Source organism: Chelmon rostratus, chromosome 9 (assembly GCF_017976325.1).
Source record: "Chelmon rostratus isolate fCheRos1 chromosome 9, fCheRos1.pri, whole genome shotgun sequence".
Taxonomy (NCBI): Eukaryota; Metazoa; Chordata; class Actinopteri; order Chaetodontiformes; family Chaetodontidae; genus Chelmon; species Chelmon rostratus.
Genome location: NC_055666.1, coordinates 10,707,876 through 10,733,786, shown reverse-complemented (window position 1 = coordinate 10,733,786; position 25,911 = coordinate 10,707,876). Strand labels below are relative to the sequence as shown.

General features: G+C 42.4%; 3 protein-coding genes across 5 annotated transcripts in view; 1 reads left to right on the top strand and 2 right to left on the bottom strand.

Moving 5' to 3' along the window:
• pdlim7 (PDZ and LIM domain 7) overlaps positions 1 to 14,278 on the bottom strand; it is a 31,572-nt gene extending 17,294 nt beyond the window's left edge. For 2 of the 3 annotated variants that reach the window (XM_041944654.1, XM_041944657.1), the window contains exons 1-3: positions 14,123 to 14,278; positions 11,631 to 11,729; positions 3,922 to 4,073 (exon numbers count right to left, since the gene is read on the bottom strand). In XM_041944654.1, coding sequence (XP_041800588.1) covers positions 3,922 to 4,073; positions 11,631 to 11,729; positions 14,123 to 14,149 — 278 coding nt within the window. In that variant the 5' untranslated portion in view covers positions 14,150 to 14,278. Of the gene's footprint in view, positions 1 to 3,921; positions 4,074 to 11,630; positions 11,730 to 12,636; positions 12,783 to 14,122 lie in introns of those variants that run through there. The other variant, XM_041944655.1, reaches the window with a different exon arrangement.
• A 1,807-nt stretch (positions 14,279 to 16,085) lies between these two features.
• Positions 16,086 to 23,355, top strand: cltb (clathrin, light chain B). Its single transcript, XM_041944107.1, has 5 exons — positions 16,086 to 16,504; positions 17,160 to 17,206; positions 17,673 to 17,790; positions 18,045 to 18,156; positions 21,801 to 23,355. Exons 1-5 carry the CDS (start codon positions 16,342 to 16,344, stop codon positions 21,970 to 21,972), a joined length of 612 nt encoding a protein of 203 aa, XP_041800041.1. The 5' UTR covers positions 16,086 to 16,341; the 3' UTR covers positions 21,973 to 23,355.
• Positions 23,356 to 23,399: 44 nt separating this feature from the next.
• Positions 23,400 to 24,863, bottom strand: higd2a (HIG1 hypoxia inducible domain family, member 2A). The gene is made up of 2 exons (XM_041944108.1): positions 24,648 to 24,863; positions 23,400 to 23,920 (listed from the first exon to the last, which is right to left on the bottom strand). Exons 1-2 carry the CDS (start codon positions 24,832 to 24,834, stop codon positions 23,754 to 23,756), a joined length of 354 nt encoding a protein of 117 aa, XP_041800042.1. The 5' UTR covers positions 24,835 to 24,863; the 3' UTR covers positions 23,400 to 23,753.
• Positions 24,864 to 25,911: the final 1,048 nt, after the last annotated feature.

The following is a 25,911-nucleotide window of genomic DNA, read 5'->3' as shown; positions in this document are numbered from 1 at the left end:
CAAAAAAAACAAAAAAATCTCCCATGATACTGTAATCAACTTTGCACACATCACTGATATACTCCAACCACAACCCGCTGACAGTGAAATATGGACAGAGAGCGTCCCTGTAGATGCAACATGATCTTCCGTTGAGGAAAGAAAAGCTATTGCCCATATTGTTTTGATTCCGCTCCCTATAAAAAGGCTCAGGATAAAGCCTAAACCTTACCATAAAAGAAGACGGGAGATGATCACTGGTGTTGAACAAAATGAGGCACTAAACCAAACAATGGACCGTATCTCTTCACCACCCGGCCCTCCTCCTCTCCTGACGTAAAAGAAACCGTGGATGGCAGCCAAGATGCGAATAAATAAAACTGACAATAGCTCCTCTCTAAGAAGTGTTTCAGGAAAACAATATTTGCTTGTCTTACAGAACAATACAACAATAATAGGAGAGGGCGAGATGAAGACTGGGGACTCATGGGGAAAAAAAAAAAAGAGTGGAAGAATGTGACATATTTACACTAGCTGGACTCCACAAGGAGATGAGAAACAGAGGAGAAAAACCACAGAGTGGAGGGAAAGTATGGCTGATGTTAAGTAAACATGCTAGCTTATTACAGGTCCATCAAAACATTACACCACTCCCTCGGAGATAAAAGAGGAAAACCATTCTTTCCTTAAACAGACAGACAAACATGACTTATTTGATGCGGTGTGGCCGCAGAGCTGGAACCTGCAGATACAGAATACATGTATATATGAGACACTGTGCTTCTAAAAAACAGAGTTTCAAATCTTTTTTTTATTCTTTAAAACGAAACAGACATTAGAAATAAGCTACAATCAAATTAAAACTTAAGAAAAACTCCTTTAGGTGTTATTCATAAAGAGTTTAACACTCGAAAACTCAGCTAATCTGCTTCATCCGGACTGTGTGGGTGTAGTCTGACCACAGACGATTCAGATGTTGCCAAATTCAGAGTAGCGCATGGGAATACGTGACATAACAGAGGCCCGCAGACTTCAAACCAGTGAGAGGAGCACACAAAACACCACAGTCAGATAAATAACCGAACCACGATCTTGTCTTCTCCTCAAGCTTCTCACCGTCTCTTTTCTAACTCTTCTTTCTCTTCTACTTCTCACACTGAAACTCCAACCCGTGAGCCTACTGCTCTCTCCCTCACAATCCTTCTGAGGCATTTCGTAGGTCGAGGTGTAGCGTGACCTCTTTCTGCAGGAAAAGAAAAGGCATGCAGTATCAGCAATGCGCCGTGTTGGTTATATGGAAAACAGGGATTGCATCTCTTTGCTAGAAAAGAGCCTGATCTTTAACACTACTGCCCTCGCTCTTACTCCCCACCTTTAAAAAAAATCTGCCTTTGATCCTCCGGAGTTTAACATTGTCTCCACTCTGCTCTACCTCCACCCACCCTTCATCTTTCCTCTGTTGTTCTCTCTCTTCATCTGTCTTTTAGTGTTTTTTTCCCCTCTTAAGTCTCAGCGTTGACGCCAATAACACCGTTATCTGTTCTGTTCGACATTTGTTTGAAATTAGGGCTGCAGCTAATGACTGTTTTCATTATAGATTAATATGCTCATTATTTTCTCTATTAATCATTTCGCTAACAAAATGTCAGAAAATAGTGACAAATGTCCTTCTAATTTCCCACATTTTCCTTGGCGACGTCCTTAAATGCCTTGTTTTGTCCAACTTACAGTCCAAAACCCAGAGATATTCAGTTTACTATCATTTAAAGCATCCTCACCTTTGAAAACCGGCTAATGTTTGACAGGGACATGAGACCTGGTAGGGCCCAGTGGATTTAGTGATCTGTGCGGAGACGTTAATGCTGTAGGAGCCGGGCACACGTGCGCTGAACAATATGCAGCAAACATCCACCACGATCTCTAAATCGGAAACTATTGGTTTATGTTGTGGCTTTTTTCTTCTGGAAAGTCAGAAATGACCTGCGGCTGTTCCGACTCTCAATAAACTAAGCGAACAAAGAAGGTTTGTCAGAACTTCACAGCTGAGTCTCTTGGCAGGCAACAACAAAATGAACTAGATGTGAAAATATCCCTGTTACAGCTGTGATCACAACCTCTGTACCTATGAGTATTGCAAAATCAAAATGAGTCATCTTTGTTACTGATCAAGTCTGCACCTTCTCATTTTCTGAAGGCTTGAAGCTCTTAAATGGCTACATTCATCTCTTTTTGGGAGGGAAACCTTTTTCTTATAATTAAGCTCCTGATGAAACATTTTGGCTTGTACTCTACAGAAATAGTTTATCAGTCAGGAATTTCTGGCAGGAGTTATGTGAACAGGTATGAGTGCTGCCTGTATGAAGGTTAGCCAGAGCCAATTAGATAACTCGAGCAATTTGAAGAGATTGATTTTCCTGGCTCACACTTAACGACAAAGTGTTTTAATCTGAAGAAAGAGTTTCTCTAATTTCATTACAAAGCTGAGACATAATGTATGGTACCGGTGGCTCCTCTGCGAATCCTTTATTTCAATAGAACAGAGGCCAGCGTATCCACCTGGCAGCATTTGGCATGTATATCTGCTGCTAAGTGCAGACTACTCGCCCCTGCTCTTCCTTCTTTAGGATGGTAAGTACCGAATATTACTGTGATGCTAAGCTAGGAAGAATTCAGAGAGCATGTGCCTCCAGTAATGCATATATTGATTGGTGATAATGCTGAAATCTGGAGAACACCTACAGTAAAGTAAGAATATTTGAGAAAACGTAAAAATAAAGCACCTAAATGTGCTAAGAACGGTACCAATTCCATGCAGGATTTCTACAACCACAATTACAAAAAAACATGAAACAGAATGTGATAATTAGCTAAAAGTTTTTGACATATTCTCACTTGCCAACAGTACAAAGACAATAGATTTAATGTTTGACCTCATCAACTGCTTATTCTGAATTTGATGCAGCAACACGTTCGAACAAGTCCAAACAGGAACAACAACAGACTGGGAAAGTTGTGGAACGCTCCAAAAACACCTGTTTGGATCATTCCACAGGTAAACAGGTTGATTGGTAACAGGTGATAGTATCATGGTTGGGTATGAAAGGAGCATCCTGGAAAGGCTCAGTGGTTCACAGGCGAGGATGGAGCGAGGTTCACCACTTTGTGATCACATGATTGGATAAAGGATGTTACTACACGGGCTCAGGAACACTTTGTAAAACTGTTGGTTGGTTGTTGTCAGTGAACACAGTTTGTTTGCACATGATTGCATTCTGTTTTTACACAGCGTCCCAACTTTTTTGGAATCAGGGTTGTAGAAAGAGTAATGAAACTGCAGTTTGCAAAAATCTGACATCTGCGTAGGTGGATTGGGCACACCTTTATGCAAAGATACAGGTCGGTCCAGGAATCCAGGAAAATATTTTTTCTTGTTCGCCTCACAGTTCAGGATTTATGAGCAACAATATAAAGTGATTTATAAACTACCATATGGTAATACTATCTGTACAGAAATGTAGTTAGATCTTTCCATTACAAACTCACTAAAATCCACTGAAATCTGTTCTGTGTTTTTTGAGATATCCTGCTAACTACTGGAACAATGAGACAAACACGACTGAAAACCTCCCCGGCAGAAATAACTACTTTTTTGTCAGCATTTAGTCAGCCTGTGACTTATGAGTAAAAAGAAAGTCTCTCCCTAAACTGAATTTTAAAAATGAAATAACGGAATGTGTGCGATGATAACTTAAACCAATGTGTTTTGCAACTATCTGTCATATGGAGACAAATTTCAAGGACATTAAGGTGTTTTATCTCTCCAAAGAATGAAAGAGGATGTGCGCTTGGTGGTGATTTATGCTGCTGTGTTTGACCAAGATAAAACGGAGGGTGAGTGATCATGGAGTGCTTCGTTGCATCATGCATTGCCTGATGACTTACTTGCTGAGGGTGAGGGTGAGAGAGTCTGTTGCCGCTCTGATCTTGTTTTGTGCCTCCACATGGGTCATGTCCTCTGCATTAACGTCATCGATGGACACCACCCAGTCTCCCACCCCGACACCAGCCTGAGCTGCCTTCCCGCCGGGGGTCAGCTGGAGAAAAGAAAACACGGGCATACAAACCAGACAGACGTTAGAGGTGCATGAGGACAGGAGCTGACAGATATGTGGAAGGAAACATGTTACAAGGCCTAGATCCACAGGCAGAGTGCACTGAAAGTGACTATAACGGCACATAGCTAAGGCTTCTTTAGCCCAAATAAAAACATATTATGGACTTAACAATTCTGCAATATTTGTAACCATCTTGTTCTTTCATGGACAGTATGAAATAATCACAAAACACACATTTTCAAAATGTATTTTCCTAGTCAGGAGGTCACGTCTCAAAAAGAAAACATTTAACGAAAGTACTTAAAAAGCCATCATCCCATACAGATCAGCAGTTCAAAACAAAGTGCAGCAAATCTAAACACACAAAAGGTTGCTGCAACATCTGTTAACAACACTTAATGATCAACTCAGGGAGTCTGTGTGTCTGGGTCTGACAAGCCAGCCGTGATATTTCACTCAGCGCTATCGAGAACACACTGCGGGTCATCGTGATGTCATCGGAGTATGATTTACTGCAGATGTGACCTCAGACTATGAAAGAAACTCTGGAAAGCTGCAGACGGGGACCATGTGTTACACATCGTCACGTCATTTACTGGAACAACCCATCTAGTCTTTCCATCTTCACAGGTAAGCCATTGGCCAGTCTCGCTGACAAAAGAATGACATCATCCTCTCGGGGATGTCATGCAGACTGCAGACACACTGAGTCAGAGCAAAGGGCTGGAGTCTTGTTACGACGAGGAAGCACTCCACTTAGTCTACATAGGTAGTAATGGTTATCTACATGTACACGGACTGTCTGCTGTGTATAATAGTGGTTCTGGAGGACACGGCAGAAATGCCAAATCGTGTTTAGTAAGGGCTTAGTCAGCTTGCCCATGCGGCTTAATGAAACTCGAGGCTTGTGTCAGATTCTCAGATAACTGGAGTACAAAGTGTTCAGCATCAGATAAGTGAGCGGGTGCCAGGATTTCTTGCAAAAAAAAAAACAAAAACCCTCCTCTGATGTCATGGATCCCTGCAAATGTTAGCTCATCAGAAGCTCAGAGGACTCAGCGGTTCAATCGATAGTTTTCTGCCATGTTCAGCTAAGCTACCGCACTTGCCGCTTTGATTCCGCACATTAAACATAAACACTCGCGTGAGCGGGGAGGTAATGTGTTCTGTACACCGATGACAGCTCGGGCTGAGAAAGTGCTCCGCATCCCACAAAGACGACGACGTTAAAGCCTGCCTCGAATCAAAACACTGCAAGGCTAAAAATAGGAAGAGATGCATTCCTCAGAGGCAATCCAAGCTACAGTTATTTTACAGCCAAGTTCAAACATCACTTTAATTGCCTTTGATTTGCACTCACTGGAAGCAATTAGAGGGGTTAAGGAAGAAATGATTTCTCCAGTTTGGAAAGAACTTCAAAGTTTTAACAGCTTACACTGGGGGAAAACAACTATGACATGGACACAAGTGACAGACTCTGAAAAGGGGCACAGCCTGGCATAATGCCGCTAAGGTTCACTACACAGAGCCGCAGCCCTCCTTTACTACCACACCAACAGTAAAACTCAAGCACCTTGTTATTTTACCAAAATGAAACAATGATCTTATTAGCGTTTAACGACATTTCCCAAGAGCCTAAGCCACAGAAGCACTGTCAAAGCCTCAAAATAAGCTGTCATTGTTTAATTAATTCAATTAAAAAGGAAGAGGTGTTAAACTGTCACAAGCCATTGTGGCACAAAACATGAGCAGAAAAGCCAATGATCGTGTCTCGCCTTTCGAGGAGCAAAATAAAGCTGCTGCCAGTTCACCCTGAAGTGGGCAAGGTTCGGCTATTTCTGATCAAAAACCACAGACAGGTGAAGAACTAAAAGGGAAACTCTGAATAAATGAGGAACACAAAGAAGAAAGGGGAATGGCTTGATGAATATGAAATTGATGAAAATCATTCAGGATGCAGTCACAAAATATCAACCCAACCGAACACCCGTGGGAGATTATGAACAGTATGTTAGACAGTTAGACTCTGACAGCACCATCAACAAAACAATGAAAGGGTGGAGTGCAATGTGCAGCAGAGTTTCAGAGACTTGGAGAATCCATACTGGAGCTCTGAAGCAGTTCTTAAGGCTCGTGGTGGACCAGCACCTTACTCAGACACTTCAGTTGGTTTTGCCTTCAATTTGTCACCCATCTGTGTTTACTATAAAATCACAAACCATCGTTGAAGATTTGACCTACACTGCTGACCTCTAAATGTAAAATGAGATTAAGAGGGGAAAAAAGAGAAGATATGAAGCTGCAAAGATTGCAGACCGTACGTGAGTGTGTTTCTGAGTGAGCTGAGGGACTGACGGACACAGACACCTGTGCTCCTGGCTCAGGTTCAGAGTGCAGCTGCTCCCTCACTTGAGAAGGCAGCAGTTAAAGTTGCTGCGCTCAGACCTTTGGTTGGTAGGGGGCGGACAGAAACCCAATCCCCCCCAGCAGTTTGTCAATACGGCGAAGGACAGTGGAAAACATGTTCCTGAATGCACCGTACCTCACAACTACCAGGGAGCTTACATGATAGCGCAGCCATCATGTATGATAACATAAAACCTTTTTGATACGGCCAGTTCCTCTTACACATGGTACAAACGAGAAGCAGGCGCATTCCATCATGCATCAATTTTGTGCAAATATGACTGGAATTCACTTCACATTAATGGCATGAGGTTTGTGCAGCCGAAGATATTCACAACTGCTGGGTTAGCCTAACAGTTAGTAACCTGTTTCAAGGCTTTTTGGCAGAGCACAGCAGCAGAGCTGCTTTGGTATGCTATTGAATTTCAAAGCATTAGCCAAACTTTCCAAATGCAACATCTTGAATTCACCTTTGAAGTGCTTCCCTTAACTGACCCTGCAGGTGAGCCAGGGCCTCATATTCGCCCCGGGCTGGTTACTCTCATTTTTGCCTAAACTAATAATGCACTAAAATTTATCTACAACTCTAGATATACTGGCCATGTAACTCTGCACCAGCTCACTTTTATTCTTTCCACGGCTATTTGGGGGCTGAGAGACAGTCTGTCCTTACATCACTCACACGGCACAGCTGATGCAAAGCCATAAATATCCCTCTGAGAAATGGAAAACCAAACCTGCAAGTATGCAGTTCCCCCCCGTAATGACTGCAGTGGACACCTAGCACAAACTCACCTTAAAACACTGCTGCACTGATCACAACATAACACATTCACATCTAACTAGCCACACAAGAAATGCCCCCTGCGGGCAATCTATCAGTAAGCACTGAATTATTAATTCACCCCTCTAACAAGGCCTCTTTTCTGGAGTTTGTGCATATGTGTGTGTGTGTGTGTGTGTGTGTTTAAGACAGGGAGGAGTGTTGAAGAGTATACAAGCAATAAAGCAACAGATGGTCTACAGACAGTCAGGCAGAGACACACGCAGAGAAACAGGAACATAAGACTTAATGACACATCCAGCTGTGGCGATGGACAGACATTCACAAATCTCCCCACTTGCTTACTGACTCAACATCATCTGCGACTTCCTCCGAGCATTTGATTTCAGCGGTGTGGCATGTGTTTGTCGACAGAAACCAGGTGGTGCTCAGGAGGCTCAGTTATGGTGTCGTAATGTTTATGGAATCACAATGGCACGAGATCTGGGGCAGATACACGGAGAAACTCCTCGGAGGAGTTTTAGGGCTGCCCCAGACTGGGGTTGACTCAGCTGAAGCAGCAATATAACAGTATTACGACGATATCTTGCTTCCTATATTTTATGTCTTTCCCATTGAAACAGGATGTCGGCACAGTCGTGTCGAGAGAGATATAAAAGACCTCTGTCTTCTCAAGGTCACGGAAGTCCAAAGAAATTCAAGAACAGAGGTTGGCAAAAAGGCTTGCTAGAAAAGCGTTTGGGCACAGTAGACCGTTTCTGAAGGCAGGATCGAGCTCACATCAGCTCAGCTGAATGTCTCAAGATTTTCAGAGGTCAGCTTTCGCAGGAGGAGATGCTGGTGTGACGAGGGCCTGGACGTTTAGCCCATGTTTGACCCATTCATATGAGATGGCTGTCAAGTGATAATCCTTCAGCATTCACACAGACTCAAGTCAACAGCTGTAGTTCCAGAGACACTAGTGCAAAACCACAGAATTACATTACACAAGTACCACATAAAGTTAAGTTTCAGTTGTTAAAAGGGGCACAGCGTTGATTTACATGAGCTCGGGTTACTAGTCGTGGTTAGTCCTACTCATTCTGTGAAAACATTTGTATAATGTCTCTTGCTGCTTTGGAGGATCTTAGATACATCTGAACAAATAACCCTGATGACCTCATCTGATGAGGTCATCAGGGTTATCTCAGCTTGGATCTGGAGGCTGCAAACTTTGTAAGTGGAGGTGTGAAATTTAAAAGGCGTGGGCACTGACCGAACAAGAGTTGTAGCAAAAGACGCTATCCGGATTATGGGAAATGTAGGATCCAGGGTTTCTGGAGCTTGACATAAGCAAGCAAGTTCCCAAACTTTATAGAAATGCAATACTAAAATCACTGGAGCGCCCATTTTAATGCCAAAAACATTAAATCCCCAACCCTAATAGAAACGTCAGTTCACCAGAGCCAAGCAGCATCCAATCAATGTGTATCCCAGGCTGGGAGGAGGGTCAAGAAGGCAGGTCTACTGACACACACAGCTGCACCCAGCATCACAGAGTCAGGCCGAAAGGGTTAAAATGGTATTTCAGTAAAACAGAGAAACAGCGCTGATTTCTTCTTATTTTTCTTTTGCCCTTGTTTTTCCTTAATGGCATGATGAAAGGTCAAGAGAACTTTGTGCGGATTTCACTACTTAGAAGTTTTTATGCATCGGCTCACACAGGGCTAAGAAAGCTAAAAGTGGGACACTGATATTAAAAAGATTCAACTTAAGTTATGTACATATTTTTTCAGATGATAAATGGGTGTGCACATATTATGCTAAGGTCAAAATGCTATTTTTCCTTTCACAGTGACTTAACAGATTATCTTGGCAGGGCCTGCTTTCCTCTGATCTCACTGTTAAAGTATTCCAGCGAGATCGGGGGAGTACATCATGTGCGCGATAAAAGTGAGTGTGCGGGACATATTAGACACAGAAAGGAGACAAGAGGATTGTCTGTTGGCAGCGACAGGGTGGATACGAGAAAAATCCCAGGAATGCTGAGAAAGCATGGCTTTCCAGGCTTGCAGACAGAGGAGGAAGGAAACAAGAGCATTCATGGAGCATGGAAACCTATATACCAACTCTCTCACACACACACACAGGAGGTATCAAGCCACAGCAACAAAGCGTTCCAGATCAATATAAACCCTTCTCAGAGTCCACATCTACGACACAACGACAACAAATACAGCATACATGATTAAATAAGAAGTTATTGATGATGACAGTAAGACCACACTCAAACGAACTAAATTACCATGAGCTCTGAATAAATCCAGTCTCAACGACACTAACTGTCATCTTATCTTTACAAAAAACAACACATTGCTCTTTCGGGCGGTATCACTGTCAATCTCTCTGCCTTCCAGCATTTTCCTGAGCCTTTTGTCCTGTCACTCCACATGTTCTTCATTGTGTAATCACTTTTCACTGACTGTCTGGGCTGAGATACTTATCTCATCGGCCAGAAGCCAGAAAAGAAAGACCACCCACTTATTTCATCCAATGTAAGCTCACTGAGTGCAGGCCCGGCAATCCTTCCTGTTACTAAGGGATACTGTATATCTTTGAGGTTTACATCCCCTTGTTGGGTTGTTTTCGTCCTCTGCGACTGTGTGATTCACCGCCCGGTCTTTTATGACAATCGCGAGGAGAGCCAACAGTCCCGCAGAGGTGCAGAGAGAAAACCTGTCACATCTTTATAACTCCTGCACCCTGAGGCCTGGCAGACCGCTGGAAGAAGCCACAAACATATTAGCCACTGGCCAGTCGTTACAGCTCCACTCTTAGCAGTGCTGGGGGGGGTCAGAATGGGAGCCATTATCAAAGCTGCTTAGACTAACCTGGGTGTAGCAGAATGTATGGAGAGACATGTGGGGGAAGGGTTTTGCAACACAGAAAATGCAAGCATTATCTCTGCCAGGTAACCATCATTATAATCAGCATGCGTAATGTACCTGGATTGCAGAAAAACTGGCCTCCTACACTGGCTTATTAGTCAAGATCATCCAACTACAATTAGGGATACACCCACTGACATTCCCCCTACAGCCCGCCTTGCCTGTCTAGACTGAAATCCCTCAAAGTGCGCTCCAAATATCCCACCCAAAAGCCCGGTTTTGTTTTGGGTCATTCGTCAAATAAGGTTTTTACATCCGTTTGGTCTTTTATGGGTAGAAGAAAATGGTTCTTGTCATGAATCCAAGGGGAACATTCTGTTTCTCACTGCGATGCCTGCCAGAGAACAGAGCAGATATAAGACATGTACTGACAAGGCTGGTGATGGCTGCTGCCCTCACCACAGGATTACGTCAGCCCTACACACATACACACATACACACACACACACCTCAATGCTAGTTAGGACACACAGACCCCATAGGCCATATATTAATCAAAGCAACATAAAATAGTGCATCATTTGTTTGCAGCTTTTCATCTTACTCTTATATCATAACTGTGACCTTTTGGCAAGTACAAAGCAACCAAGAACTCAAAGTGTTTGAAAGACTATGTGGGGTAACCTTGAGAGGCTAAGGCCTGACCCACATAACTACCTATTAACTCCTAATTATCTCTAAAAGAGGAAACTGCAAAATCTGAACAAAATTGATGATTTAATAAATGTAAATCTATTCTAACATTTATAGATCACCCCAGCCTCTAAGGTAGCACTGTCACAACGTCGCAGGGGAACGAGTGCATGATAGAATGCTGGATGTGTGTGCGCAATAGCTGGCAGCAATGTGGGAATGATTTTATGTGCATGTGTGTGCGTGTGCGTGTGTGTGTGTGTGTGTGTGTGTGGCTGCATGTGAGAGTCTGTGTGTTTGTCAGGCAAAGCAGCCCTGTGCTGCACTTATAAGGCCTGGAAAGTTGTTGCTGCACTCTTCAATAGCGACACTAGTTTATAGAGTGAAAATTCATTCAGTGACGAGGTGGTGGCCTAGAGAGAGCTAAAAGCACTGTGAAACAAACAGCATCGCCAATTAGTGTTATTAACGCAAAGGCACTGCATGTTAAGATTGGCTGAATCAGGGTTGTGTATAGCATTGGTACCAAAACTGTGGGGGAGGGCACTCTGTGGGGACGTGGAGCCACTCCAAGGTGGGTGTGGGTGACCAGGGCTGACCCCTTTTTCACTAAAATTCAATTTGGATCCTTTTTTTTTTATTAGCTGCTTCCCCCTGTTATTGGAGGAACTTAAATGACTTTACGGGACGATCGTCCATGAAAATCTACAAGAAGAGTGCAAAGACCTCAGTGATCGCAGATGCAGAGAATTACAAAAGTTGTCTCCAATATCAAACGTTTCTTACCCTTGACACGGTGAGGGGCATGCTGAAGTCCTTGCCACCCTGCAGCCTGAAGCCCCAAGGCGCCGGGCCGCTGAGGGTTATAGAGTACACGTTCATAGCCTTCGGGGAGAAAAAGGAAGGAAACAGTATCTTAATTAGTCAGGAAGCCCAGAAAAGGTTTCCAAGGCCACACATCCCATTCTGCTTTATCCGAGCTGCCGGTTATCTGCAGTTGTATCCTACACTAACGCACACGTTCCACACAGAAAGTGACATTTCAAGTGTTTTCTTTCAGAGTATGTCATAGTAAGTCTCAGAAAGTTTTAGGAATAACCATTTTACTATAAGTCATTAAACTTTTTGTCTTTTGGTAGAAATAATCAATTTAACTATTTGAATTAACCTACAAGACAATAAAATCCCAGTGCTGCCGCTGGGACACAACGTTCCTCCATTAATCAACACACAAACTAATAGGTTGCAATCCCTTGTGTCACAAAGGGAGGGGAGTATTCATACAGAGGCATACGGAGACATTCAGAGTGTAACAAAGTATAATACAATGCAAACGAGCACCACAGAAAACATCAGCATCATAAATCTACAATCAGTGAGAACAGCAGCGGCATTCAACACTTATCTCCTGTCTTTCAGAGTGAGTATAGCCAGCTCATTGTATTCAATTCAGAAGTCAGCTATTAATGTACAACACATACAAACTTGCCTTGACATTTCTGAATTTGCACATACGTGAAATCATGAAAACAGCGTGAAACTACGTCACCAGAGCTAATTATTGACATTGAATGGCAAGTCACCAAATAACCAGGTAATTTTAAGAACCCCAGGCAACCTGAGACGCAGGGCTATGTCACTCGCTCTTGCTTGAGAGTTACGGCCGCACCACTGACCTCTGTACCTGCGGCCCTAACACAGCCCCTCCTCCTCCACCTCCTCCACCCTGCCAGGTGGCATCGCACGTCGTGACACGCGGCTAGGTACCCAAGATGCCACCGAGCAAACCTACCTTGTCCTCAAGGGCCAGCCGATAGCCCAAACCTGGGAGACAGCTAGAGAGTCAGCAAGCTAGGGCAAGCAGATTCTCTCTCCGCTGGCAAACCCTACCCCCCAACCCCACGCCGTCTGTGACACAGGCGAGCCCTCGCCTCTCCTCACTCCTCAGAGGCTATATAAGGAATGTAAAAATACACCAAACTATTTCAGCCCAACACCCACATGAGTCACAGAGAGAGAGAGAGAGAGAGAGAGAGGGAGAGGGAGAGAGGGGGGTAGAGAGGTAACGTCAGCTACCTCTATATTCTGGCAAATGGCTACTACATAAAAGTCAATAGAGTTTTTTTTTTTTAAGTGTACTTGAGAGGCGGCAGAGGGCCACAAGTGAAGGGAAGCTTATGGAATTCTACATTCCTTCTTGAGGGCATGAAGCACAGCAACCAAACCAGCAATTACATTTAACATCAACTCCTTAAAGCAACAGAGGAGCTCACATACAGTGAAAAACTGAAACGGGGATGTGCTCATTGATCACATTAAATACATTGTGGTCCTCGTCTAAAAAACTATTCAGCAACCAGCCAAGCATCCTCAAATAATCCCATCCATAAAAAAAAACCTGCAATGCCACTCATTTCATGGAAATCCTTTCAAGAGTTTATCTGTGCGTGCCAATGCAAGACTAAGGATCATATAAACAGAATTAAGTGCCAAAACTTGGATTGGTTTGCTGTCACTTTCCTCACATTAAACCTCCCGCAGAGATGTCCAAGAGCAAAGAAAATCAATTATGAGATAGACTGCATGAGACAATAAATGGAAAGACCCACAGCAGCAACAGGTAGGGGTCCTGCTTGTGGTAACAACACCACAAACTGATTATTTAGCTGTTTTAAAACACATTATAATGATGAGGCAGTGGGAGCAACAGCATGAAACTGGATGTATTTCAGTTAATTAAACACCACCCTTGATTTAAAGCCAACCCAGGCTAATACAGTAAATATGTTGGTAAAGCTTGTGCCACTCATTTACGGACGTTGTCCCTGCTTATGGTATTGCTATTTATAATCTGTCATGGTCTCACTGGGATGTTTCTATAGGAACTTGCACTTTTAATGCCAGCGCAGTGTACTATCCCCAATTACACGGAATTACACGCTTATTGCTTCTTAACTTAACAGGCTACGCAATTATGAGCTTATGTAGCTTACTTTTAATTGATTTCAGCGCGGCTAAGACAATGACTCGCAACAGGTAATTAAAGGCTGCAGTGTGAGCACCGAAGGCTGGTAAAAGCACCGCGGCTCAGAGCCTGAAATGAGTTTCAACAGTCCCGGTAAAAGTAGCAGGAAGAGCGGACAAAGTCTGAGGAAGCAGCTTGGTGGTAGCTAGCCGGAGAGGAGCACGGCACGGCACGGCCCGAGCTGGAAGTTAACGTAAAAGTTTTCGCTTTAAGAAACAGACGCAGCCGCGCAGACGAAGGGTCCCCAGCTCACCTCTTGTCCCCCCTGTTCGGCAGACATCGCGGCTCAGTGTTGTCGGGTGAAAAGACGGCGGTCGGTTAAGCGGGCTAACTGTCGGACTTCCTCGGAGCGGACGTCAGGAAGCCACCGCGGATCCCCTCGGTGAGCAGCGGGATCATTCCCTCACATTCTTTTTTAGCAGGACTGGCCTGAAACGTCAGGAGTCACATGGGCCGCCGCTTCGTCTCGCGCTCCTGTAGGCTGTGAGCCAGGGGAGGCCGTGCTGCACGCGCTGCTCAGCGCGGGACCCTGAGCATCAGTCACAGCGGCCTCAGCAAGCAGTGGAGTGTCATTTATATTTTGTATATTCAGAAAAAAACCCTTCGCAATGTTTGCTTTGTCCATCCAACAGTATAAATCTCAAAACTATTAAAAGATAAATGAAATTGATGGAAGTAGTTAAAAGGAAAGGCAGCATATCCTCACGTTTGTGAAGCTTGACATCACGACCATCAAAATAGTTGACAATTTATTGTCTGTCATTGGCCATTGGCCGATAATCAACTGATCACATCAGCAGGACTAATATGTAGTTTTGGGTGGTTAATTTAGAACAAAACATCATGTTTTACAAACTCTTTTAAAAAAGTGCAATATTTCCCTCTCAACATAGTGGAGAGGGCAAATCAGAAATGAGAAATGTTTGCCTTTCTCTATGGGTTAAAAACATTCCCTTATCTCTAATTTCTCTATATGGAATTTGTTAATTCACTACATTTGTCTGACAACTATGGTTGCTGTCACTTTCAACATTAATATTTTACATACAGATCATATAAAGCCTTAAAAAGTTTGATGCATTGTTATGGAATAAACCAGCGAGTACTAATAAAGAATATAAAATAGCTCCTCTATGACCTACATTGTACAAATGCTGGGTGCCACTTTCTAAAAAGGTGTATTTCATAAAGGGTTTAAGTTCTAAGATTTTTTTAATCTATATTAAATAAACCATTTAGATTAGTCATATGCCATTGATAGGAACAACCTGAACGTTGCGAAATAGCAAACAAATTTTTATACTGCGCTTCTTTTACTTAGTAGTAAAAGGATCCCGCTACCTCTTCAACCTTCTTGTTGACAGACTACAGCTATATAATGCCCTGTTTGTACTCTATTTTGCATACTATCACATTGTAATTATTCTCTAACTTCATTGACAAAGAACTGGTTCTTTCTGAACCATCAGAAAAATAAAAGGAAAATTACACTTATTTTTAGCAATTGTTTCATTTTGCTATTGTAGCTGTTTTTTAAATTCTCTGCTGATTTGTATTTTCAATATGAAATATGCTATGTTGTTGTTATTATTGGTAAAAGATAAAGTAACTGCAACATCACTTTGAGATGATACTGTAGTTTGGCCTCTGATAAACTACATGTCAAAGGATCTGCTATATGAAATCTTGAGTGCTAACTCAAGAATAGTTAGACAGGGGAAAAATGTAACATTCATGTGGGGCCCAGCACATTCAGCTGTCCTTGGAAATGAGAGAGCAGACAAACTAGCAAAAGAAGCAGTCAAAAAAGGAACGGTTAAAGTCAATATTAAATTATCAAAAGCAAAATCACAGTTGGAAAATAAAGCGAGTGGAGGACAACGTTAAAAGTATATTAGACTGTGGGGACAATTTGAAAGGGAGCAAATGGATATTTCGCTTTCTAGGACGACTGGACAGGCGGCTCTAGGGAGAAGCAACAGAGTATCCCCTTAAAATGGATAAAGATGGAGAGTAAAACCTGAGGGAGGCAGTAGTAAAACCTTGAAGAAGAAGAAGAAGAAGAAGAAGAAGAAGAAGAAGAAGAAGAAGAAGAAGAAGAAGAAGAAGAAGAAGAACTACTACATGTCAAGGTCTAGTGGCGCGGCAGATGGCCAGCAGATGGAGACAAACTGCAACAAAAGGGAAATGGTACCCTCAGGGTGCTGCCCTGCTCCATCATCACACTGGCTAAGTGGAGAAATCATGAATCATCAGTGAGGGCCTGAAGTCTAAGCTTAGATTGTTTATTACAGACGGGTAAATTGTTTGCCCTGTTGCCCACAGTAGCACACTTAGAATAGCTTATATTCGAGTAAAACACTGAAGTTGTTTCTATCAACGTTGTAGAACCGGTGGCCTAATTTTGGGGCTGTGACGTTAGCTAGCTAAACCTACCGAGCTCAGTTAAACTTGTGAGCACTTTTGTGAAAGATGGCTGACAACGGAGTACACCCGGCAGAGGAGGACCCAGCTGCAGCTTTCCTGGCTCAACAGGAGAGTGAGATAGCGGGGATAGAGAACGACGGCGAGGGATTTGGGGCGCTGGAAGGAGCGGACGGCCAACCGTCGTCTCAGCCGCAGGCGGCCAACTATGGCAAGTTTGTGATTGAACTAATGTCAGCTTTGGCTAGCAAGCAGTTGAGCTAGCTATAGCTAGCTAATGTGCCTGCCGGTACTTGTATAGGGCTGGGAGTAGTAAGCGGAGAGTGGCCACATCCCCATATGTTATTCATGACATCACGAGTTGATACTGCCAGATTAGTGTATTAGTAGTATATTAGCATTAGTCAGTCAGTTTGCAATGGCTAACCTATTCATTCACAGTGAAAACAATGTAACGTTAGCCCTGTAATGTTAGCGTAGCTGGCTGACAGTAGTGAGTTTGTTTCTCAACCACAACGTACGATAGCACGTCAGTAATTCTACAGCACGTTGACCTGACTTTGTAACGTAGTCATGTCAAACTATGTAACATTAGCATTTACAAACATGACCAAGAAAGTACATGTAATAGCTAACGGCAGTACCTTAGCTAAATAATATTAGCTAACTGTTGACACTCCGGAAAAACCTGTCCTGTCAGACAACATCAGTGCTTTGTGCAGGTGCTTCTGCATTCTCTGAACTTTTAGTTAGCCTACGTGCAAAGTGACACTAAGTTAACCCATGTGATGAGGAAGGAGAGCTAACCGAAGAGCTGCAAGAAGCCCGTTTTAACACTAAACTTTGTTTCCTTGTAACAATGTTAGACGGTTTCGAAGATGAGCCTGCCACGTTGAATGGGGACCTGTTTCAGGTGAGCTTAATATATCTTTTGCCACTTTCCTAAATTGTATTCAATTAATTTGTGTAATTCTGAACTAGAGCTGCAACGATCAATCGATTAGTTAGATTATTCACCAAATATTTTGATAATCGATCAATTGGTTTGAGTATTTTTTTTTTTTTTAAGAAAAAGTCAGTAAACTGAATATCTTTGGGTTGTGAACAAAACAAGACATCTCAGGACACGGATCAACATTTTAAAGAACACCAAACAACTGATCGGTCAATTGAGAAAAAACTCAGCAGATTAATCGATAGTGAAAATAATCGTTAGTTGCAGCTCTAGCCTGAACACTGCCAAATAATTTAATTTACTTTCCCTTTATTTATTTATTTGCATTGACATTCCTCTGTTGTGATGTAATGGATTCGTCTACCCAGTATTTGGATCCAATAAGCTGTTTATGATAGAGTAAATGTTTTGTGTCCTCCAAAAGGAGTCCAATGGCCCAACAGACAACTATGCAGCCATTGCCCAGGTGGATATTCAGAGGCAAGAGCCAGAGAGTTTACGCAAGTGGAGGGAGGAGCAGAAGACACGCCTTGATGCACTAGGTGAGCAAAGTTGTTGGGTCGCTGGGGAATGACTCACGATGTATGATGCACTTCCTCCTTTGCAGCTGTAACAAGTCACTGTTGTTTTGTTGTTTTGTGATTATCTTTCTGTAGTTAACGTTTTTAAGACATATGATATAGCATATCGAATTGTGTCACACTAAGACCTAAATATATATCACTTCTTTCCTTCTACTTTTCCTCTTGTGGGGACTCTCTGATTATGTTGTTCTCTACTATTGCACCCTGACAAGACTCGGCATCCAAGGCGGCAGAGGCAGAGTGGAGAGAGAAAGCCAAAAAGGAGCTGGAGGACTGGCATGTACACCAGAGTGAGCAGATGGAGAAGAACAAGGCCAACAACAGGTTAGGGTCTGACATGTCCCCTGTTAACATGCAGAGAAGTAACAGTTGGTTTATCATTATGATGTGATGATGCTGTAATCACAGCACTGAACTCATTCTATTCAGATTATCTACTCAAGCATTGTATCGGCAGATTGTAGTTTTTCTCAGTAGAAATCAGTTTATGCTGTGCATGTCAAGTTAGATGTATTGTGTGGCAGCAGGAGCACTATATTAACAAGACTTTATCACATTAGGTGCACTTGCAGATATTTTGTAAACTGAATGTAGAGTGATGTAGAAAATTCAAGCATTTGTGTTGGACTTACTGCGCCAACGGATCAAATGTTGGAGCATTGACAGTATTACTAATAGGGCTGCTTGATTATGGGAGAACATCCAATCACACTGTCACAACATGATTTGAGTAGCGCACGTGTGCCGATCAGGTTGTAATGCCTGACTGGATGCTTGATGGGAGCTCAGACTGCGTTGTCCCACTCACTGAACTGAAACACGGCTGAATGAGCAGTTCAGCTCGCTAACTAGTGAACTGAGAATGGAGTATTGAAAACTGAGCACGCATATTTTCATAACAAATAATTATTACAAATAATATTATTCTTGGTGTGTTTTCACTTATACCACATTGCAGAGGGAAGGACTACTGGAAGAAGGAACGTGCCTTTACGTTGCTCAACACACTTAATTGAGATACGAAATTATCTTGACATATGATTTACTCTCTGAAGGCCGCTTCTGTGTTGCAGTAGATTTCTGAATGCTCAGGACACAGCAAAGATCTATCCAATTTCGGCTGTAAATCAGCGTCACACTGTTTTGCAGCTGCCATCAGTGCAGTGCTTTGCGCACAGCTCACTACCTAACACAACCATAACACAGCTTGCCCTGTGATGGGAGAGAAGAAAGTTAGCATGTCTACCAGCAATCTCATTCACCAAAACTGTTAAGAGTTGTTTGTATAGGTGGAACTAGATAAATAAATACAATAAACATCAAATTTTCACTGTCATTATTTTTAAGTGCTTATTATGCCAGGATCAGACTACACAATATTTTTGTCTTTTACGATGTTCACCATGTCAGATCTAATGATCACAGTGCCATAAATTCTTGCCGTGTCTTCGCGTATGACCCTGACCAATCACGGCACGTCTTATTTGACCATCACGTGCGAGTTCAGATGTCATCAGGGAAGTGGGTGAAGCAACTGTGAATCATGTCGACAGAAACGTTATGTGTGATGCTGGCGGTCTTGTATAGCTAAACAAAAAGAAAAGAAAAGAAAACAGAAAAAACAGCTGTGGATGTGCTGCGGGCGGCACGGAGAGGACAGTATGGGCGACAAACATTTCTTCTGTTTCGTTGTCCCACCTGACAGCAACAACTTTAGCATCCCTCCTCCTTCTCTTCACTATGTTTGTTGCCCAACTGCTCTCTGGAGAGAGCACCTCATTAGTCAACTCTAAGGAACATGTTGTGGGAGATGTCACACTAGGCTTGTCAACACAAAAAGAAATTCTGACACGATAGACTTTTCATCAGCCACAACAAAATCATCTAAAAATCGGGCTGCGTTCCTGTAGTCTGATCCCAACATTAATAAAACAGAGATTCCTCAATGGATTACCAAGCCCCTGGATGGATTATAAGTACAAGCAAAAGCTCGTTATAACAGCTAAAGAGTTAAAGTATGTCACTACATACTCTTCAGAGCTTTGTTATTATTTATTTGTTCTTTTGAACAGAACAAATGACACAACACTCCTACTTAGATCGAGCAGTGACACACTTTGATGCTACGTTAAACCAAAGATGCTCTGTAACAAATGATAAGCATCACAAGCTGTGCCAGTGGTATGAAACAACACACACTTCCTGTCTCCCAAGTGGGCATGCTCGCATTCGCCCCCATCCCCATTGGCCATTTTTAATGGAGTGAGTAGACTCAGCACCTGCTGCTTGTCTCCTGAAGGGGCAGAGCAGTTGCAAAACCCACATGACACAGAAAACAGGAAATGACTCATCAGTGCGCATCTCCTTTCTGAACTGTCTCTGGTTGTTTTCAAAATGTCCCTCGAGCCCAGCTATTCAGACATGGATTATGGTACTTGTGACGGGATTGCGAGTAAGGGAGAGCGAGGCTCACGCGGCCCACCGTCAGCACCGATGCATCTTGATTTGAATGCACGACTGGCTAAAATCGAAGCCCAGCTAACCGCGATTCAGGACACTCAGCAGTTAATCTTGACTGAACTGCGAGTCATCAACGCTAACGGACTGATCATAGAAGCAAAGAAGGATTCACATTACTATATGTAAACAAGGTGAGCGAAAATAATACTTATAAGAGAGTTATAGAGTTTGAGTAACCACAAATTATCATAAACAACGGCTCGCCGCTGTAAAGGCAAGGAGTGCACTCGACAAAACCAGAGCATCACTGTGAAACGGAATGAGGCAAAATCATCGATTCATCTCAAATACGTTGTTTTCAAAATCATTTGAAGTCATCACAATTGAAAACAAAGTTCGATTAATCACCCAGCCCTAATTGCTGCTCAGATTTTTTTTTGTTGCTTATGTAAGAACAGTCTGTTTATTAGTTAAATGTTGTTATTTAATTCTGGTTGCAATCAGTGCTGTACGTTATGCTTAGAAAAAATATTGCAGCCTTTTCCTTTTCTTGACCAAACTAACCCGTTCTTCTCTCACACTTTCCAACAGACTCTGTCCAAGTCTGGCACGGTATCACTCTGCATCTGTGGCTCTAGATCTGGCCAGTTTCTTCCTCTGTGTCCGTGAAAGCACTGAGAGACAGTCCTCTGATGAGATATTAGTCTGCAGCTGTCTGTCCAGTTAGACTGCTTGGGAAACAAAACAGGAAGCTAGCTCGCTCGAGGGAATGCAAACAGTCACAGTTTCAATCCTCACTGCAGCCCAGCGCCAAAGCGGCCTGCAGCTGACTGGAATGCTTCGTCATCCCAGGCTTGTTTATCGACAACAGTGCACTCGAGTGGCACGGAAAGATTGTAGTTAATCTTACACCAGTTTAAACCTTTTATTTCCACCTCATTAGACCTGTTTCTCAGTCACTCACAAAATCCTTTGAATGCCGACTCTAACGTTTCTCTGCCTGTTGTTTGACACTGAAACTGTTCTCCTTTCTCCTTCTTTTTCCTGCTTTCTTGGCCTTGCCTGCGTACTAGGATTGCTGACAAGGCTTTCTACAAACAGCCCAACTCTGATGTTATAGGCTTTGTGTAGGTTTAGAACTCTTCCGCTTTTTAATGTTGTATGAACTGCACCATGAGTTACTACTAGTTTTTCACCTGATGCATGCCCAAACACTGGTTACCAGTTTGTTTTTGAAGGCCTAATTTGGTATTTCTTGCATTTTTATTTGATTGTTCCATTGGTTATAATAAATATTAAACACATCTCCAACAAAGTGTATGATTGGTATAAAGAAATGCATGAAGTCATTGTGTATCTTATGCACAGGGGCTATTCGTGTGATTGAACTTTGTGGTTGAGCATCATGCTTGGCTCAGACGGGTTTGCAGTTATGGAAACCGTCCTGAAATCCCTCTAACGTTGTAAGTCCTTCATTTCTCTTTCTCTGGTCTCCCTCCCACCTATAGAGCATCAGAGGAGGCTTTCCTGGCGGAGAGCGATGGCGACAGCCCAGGATCTGAATGGGAGAGAGTAGCCCGTCTCTGTGACTTCAATCCGAAAACCAACAAACAGGCAAAGGATGTTTCTCGAATGCGCTCTGTCCTCATCTCTCTCAAACAGACACCTCTCGTTCGCTAGAATTCTGTTCTAGAAGCATTGCCTTTTCAGTTTTAACCTCACATCACATCAGGAGAGTTTGTATGCCATTTTCCATAAAATCCCTGGTATGTTTCTAACCTTTGAAAACTTCCTTTTTTCTTGATGCCTATTGCATTGAAATAATATACTTAATCCCACTCTCGTGTGAGATGGACGACTCCATTAGATGGTCAGTTTTATCACTGTTATGCTTAAGAAAATATTGTTACTGTAAGTTAAAAATTTTTATTCCCCTTTAACTTATAAATTGTGACTAGGTCAACCTTATTGCATGCCTCTGCCAATATTTTGGATGCACAATTTTTAGTTTTTCCATAAATTTGCATTTAGGTCAATGTCAAACACTTAAGCACTATTGCATATTAGATTGTAACCACTTATGCCTCTCATCAATGTAGAATTATAAACACAGTCTTTGTTGACATTTGATGTATTGTGTCCCTAATTACCATATTTAACATAGCTAGCATATGTTTCTCTTTCAAATGCATAAGCTTGTGGCCTTTTTGATGTAGCTCTTACTCCAGTTTGAGTATTTAGCCAGAAGGGTTTCCTCTTCAATTGAGCGAGATTCCAGCAAAACGACAACAACAACAAAAATCACGACCAAAGATTTCTGCTATCATCTAAATTTTCAGAGTTCACATGATTAACGGCTTGTTCAATTTCTCATTTCACTGCTTTTTCTCAGCGGATGTTTTATGCGCCGTTTTTGTGTTACACCAATATGTTTTTAATTTTTTAAACCCGAATCAATAGGGTGTCAGTGTCAACAGTAATGTCTGCACATTGTTTCACATGCTGCCTATTTGGACATTATGAATACTGAAAAAAGTGAATGTTAAAAGGGAACTAGAAAATAAAAACAGTGGCGTATGATCACCTTAAGTAATTTGTCCTCAGCATAAATTATGTGCGGCCCAGTGTCAACATCCACCTTTGCATACACTCAAATGTACACTGCTGAAGCCTGTGCTCCTGGGAAATTGGCATGTCCGAGGAATTCACCCTCACTTTTTTTTTAGCATTAAAATGTTTCCAGGTGCATGGCAGCAAGCTCTGTGTTTACTTCTGTATTCCATAAAGGCACGATTTTAACTCTGAACTGGCCACCGAAATGCCTCCGCAAAAGTAAAGTGATTTCACAAAGTGCTGTCCACACTCCTGGTCCAACATTTGAAGGCCTCCTGCTCAAGGATTTTCAAGTGAAACTGAAAGTCTGGAGTGTTTGAGGTGGACACTGAGATTGGGCCTGTCTTTTGTAGAAATGCCTCCTCCCATGTAGAGCTGCTCACACAGGCCATTGATATGATTTTTTTTTTTTAATAACCTGTGAAATAAAGGTTGTAGGTTTCCCCTGAATACAGCTGTCAGTGTGAATGTTTATCTCAAATACACACAGGACACCAGGCTCAACACGGGTGTAATGTGGATCATTTCAGTCACGACACATGATGCAAACATCAAAAATCGAACCCTACAGCAGCATTTTGCTTCAGTACTACTATAGCAGATGAGAAGTCAAATCCAGCTTGTTACTTGGCCTGGTAAGGAGCAAGTTATACTTTGTTCTTGCAAAACATACCAATATGAGAAATTCAGTTTTCACACAACAATAAATAGTGTTGGCCTTAACATAGGTATCTGAATAATGCTGAGACACATGAACACATTATTCAGTCCATTCAGACAGCAAGATCAGTCCAACTCCAAGTTGGATGTAGCCAGATGCCAAGTGGTGGTACAGGACTGGTCCGTCTTCATTGCTTGGGTTTCATAGCTGTGGCGAAGACTCCAAAAATGATGGCGACGACAGTGAAGCCCTGAGCAAAGATGCGTCCCCTCATCAGCAGCTGGGACTGTCTGGTTTTCCCTTGATGGAAGGCACGGAGACCATAAATCAGCGCTCCTGCTGTTCCCAAACAACCTGCAGAAGGCAAAGTAAATCATGACTTGTTCTGTTAAACAGGGTCGAACAGTACAAAGCACAGGTTGACAGTGACCAAACACAAGGTGAGCATAATGAGCAGAGTCCAGGACTACTGCAGTGTCCTTTGGTACAATAATAAGTATATTCAGACCAGGGCTTTTCATTGTCACTTGATCCGTCGATTATTCTCTAAGTACTCAAACCTGATTATTAAAATGGTTGGCGATTAGTTTAATAGTTTCCAACTAACTGATTAATCATTGCAGCTCTGATGAAGACACACTTTGACCATCAGGATCACATTTATTAAAACAAAGGACACCGCTAACAAGATGTGCCATTGGTGGCAGTCAAGTCCCAACATTAAAGAGTAAGTTCACCCAAATCAGAGTCCCAAACTTTTCATGCAAGTGCGGTCAATCCGCATAAAACCAACTTTGACCCGGTTTCAGCTCAAATAAAAGTCGCCCCTAGCCAAACTCAAATGACAGCTAGCGCTAAATGTTTGAGTCAGTGTCAAACGTACACACAGTATGCTAGCTGCTTTTTCTCCGATATTAGCTGACGTAGTTCCTGTTTCCTAACGCCTGACAATCAGTTGAGTGTAGTTAAAATTAGAAATCGTTGATTAAACCACATCGGACAACGAAAGACAAACTGTCCTGCCTCGGAGCTGCATTTGTGCAACTTCTCTCTGCAGCGTTACCTCGCTTGTATAACTCACCTATTGGGACGAACGGGTTCTCCTTGGTTTTTCTCATGAATTTTTCCTGGAAGCTCTCATTTTTTACCCTCGGCAAAGGGCTGAAGCCTTCAATAATCGGAGGCTGAGAGAAGTCAAACGGCACAGGTCCTGTAGGCGACGTTTTAGCCTTTTGCTCAGGGACCGCTGGGGTTGTTACAGTCGCCATGCTCACCTACGACTGCGAAACAAAATGAACTGAAGAACTACACTTCCGGTTACACTTTGCCCTCAGACTTCACAATAAAAGTGCTGCGGGAATGAAAGGGACGAGTGTCATTGTGTCTCCTCCCAGCGTCTGTCATGTGTGCATAGTGCACATGATACACAGCGAGCTCTGCTCAAGAGCGTTTAAGAGAAAGTAAGCGTGTTCAAAATGTCATGTGTGCTGCCCTATGTGCCCTGTGGCTCCAGGTCAGTGAACCAGCATCGGGATGTAACAGTTGTACAACTGCAGATAAAACCTTAAATATAGCATGAGACCTAATGCAGAAACTTCTTTCAAATATGAGAATTAATTCAGTTATATCGGTAGTACTTAGTAATATAGTATAACTCTACTGTCCAGTGGCCAGGAGGCATTTATTTATGGTGCCTTGAGGAAAGCAGATGTCACATTTTTAATGATAAACTGGGGCCTACACGGTCAGACAACTATACACATTAGATACGTTTCAAGAAATTAACCAGTCTGAAGTCCACTGCAATATATGATGTCCTAAGTCAACATTTTGTTAAATCATGAAATGTTTGTAGAAGACAGATATTTTAGTAGAATTACTGGTGAAAATCTTTCCCAAGCTTTGTTTCTAATAAGATCCCCGCTCTTACCACTGGGTGGCAGCAATGAGTAAAGTTCAGTGTTCCAACACTCATCAAATTTAAAAATGGAGAAGTAGTGATGTTGCATTTAGTGCTGGGAGCAGGTAGTTTGGTCTCTAATGGCACAATAAAAGTTTACATTTACGGTATATTTTCTGAACTGTATATAAATATTCAACGTCCCCTGCTAGCTTTCCAATTTGGTTTACTGTCAGATTTCATCAGATGTATCCTGTTTAAGTATCACTGGACATGATACTGAAGCCATTCCAGCTTGCTCAATTACCACAAAAACTATACATATCTTACAGTTATGTATAATTATGTACATATAAGTATCTTAATAAAAAAACACATACATACTTATCAAAGAAAAAGTTTTTAAGGGCAATTTGCAGCCATTAAGACAGGTTTTAACACTGTT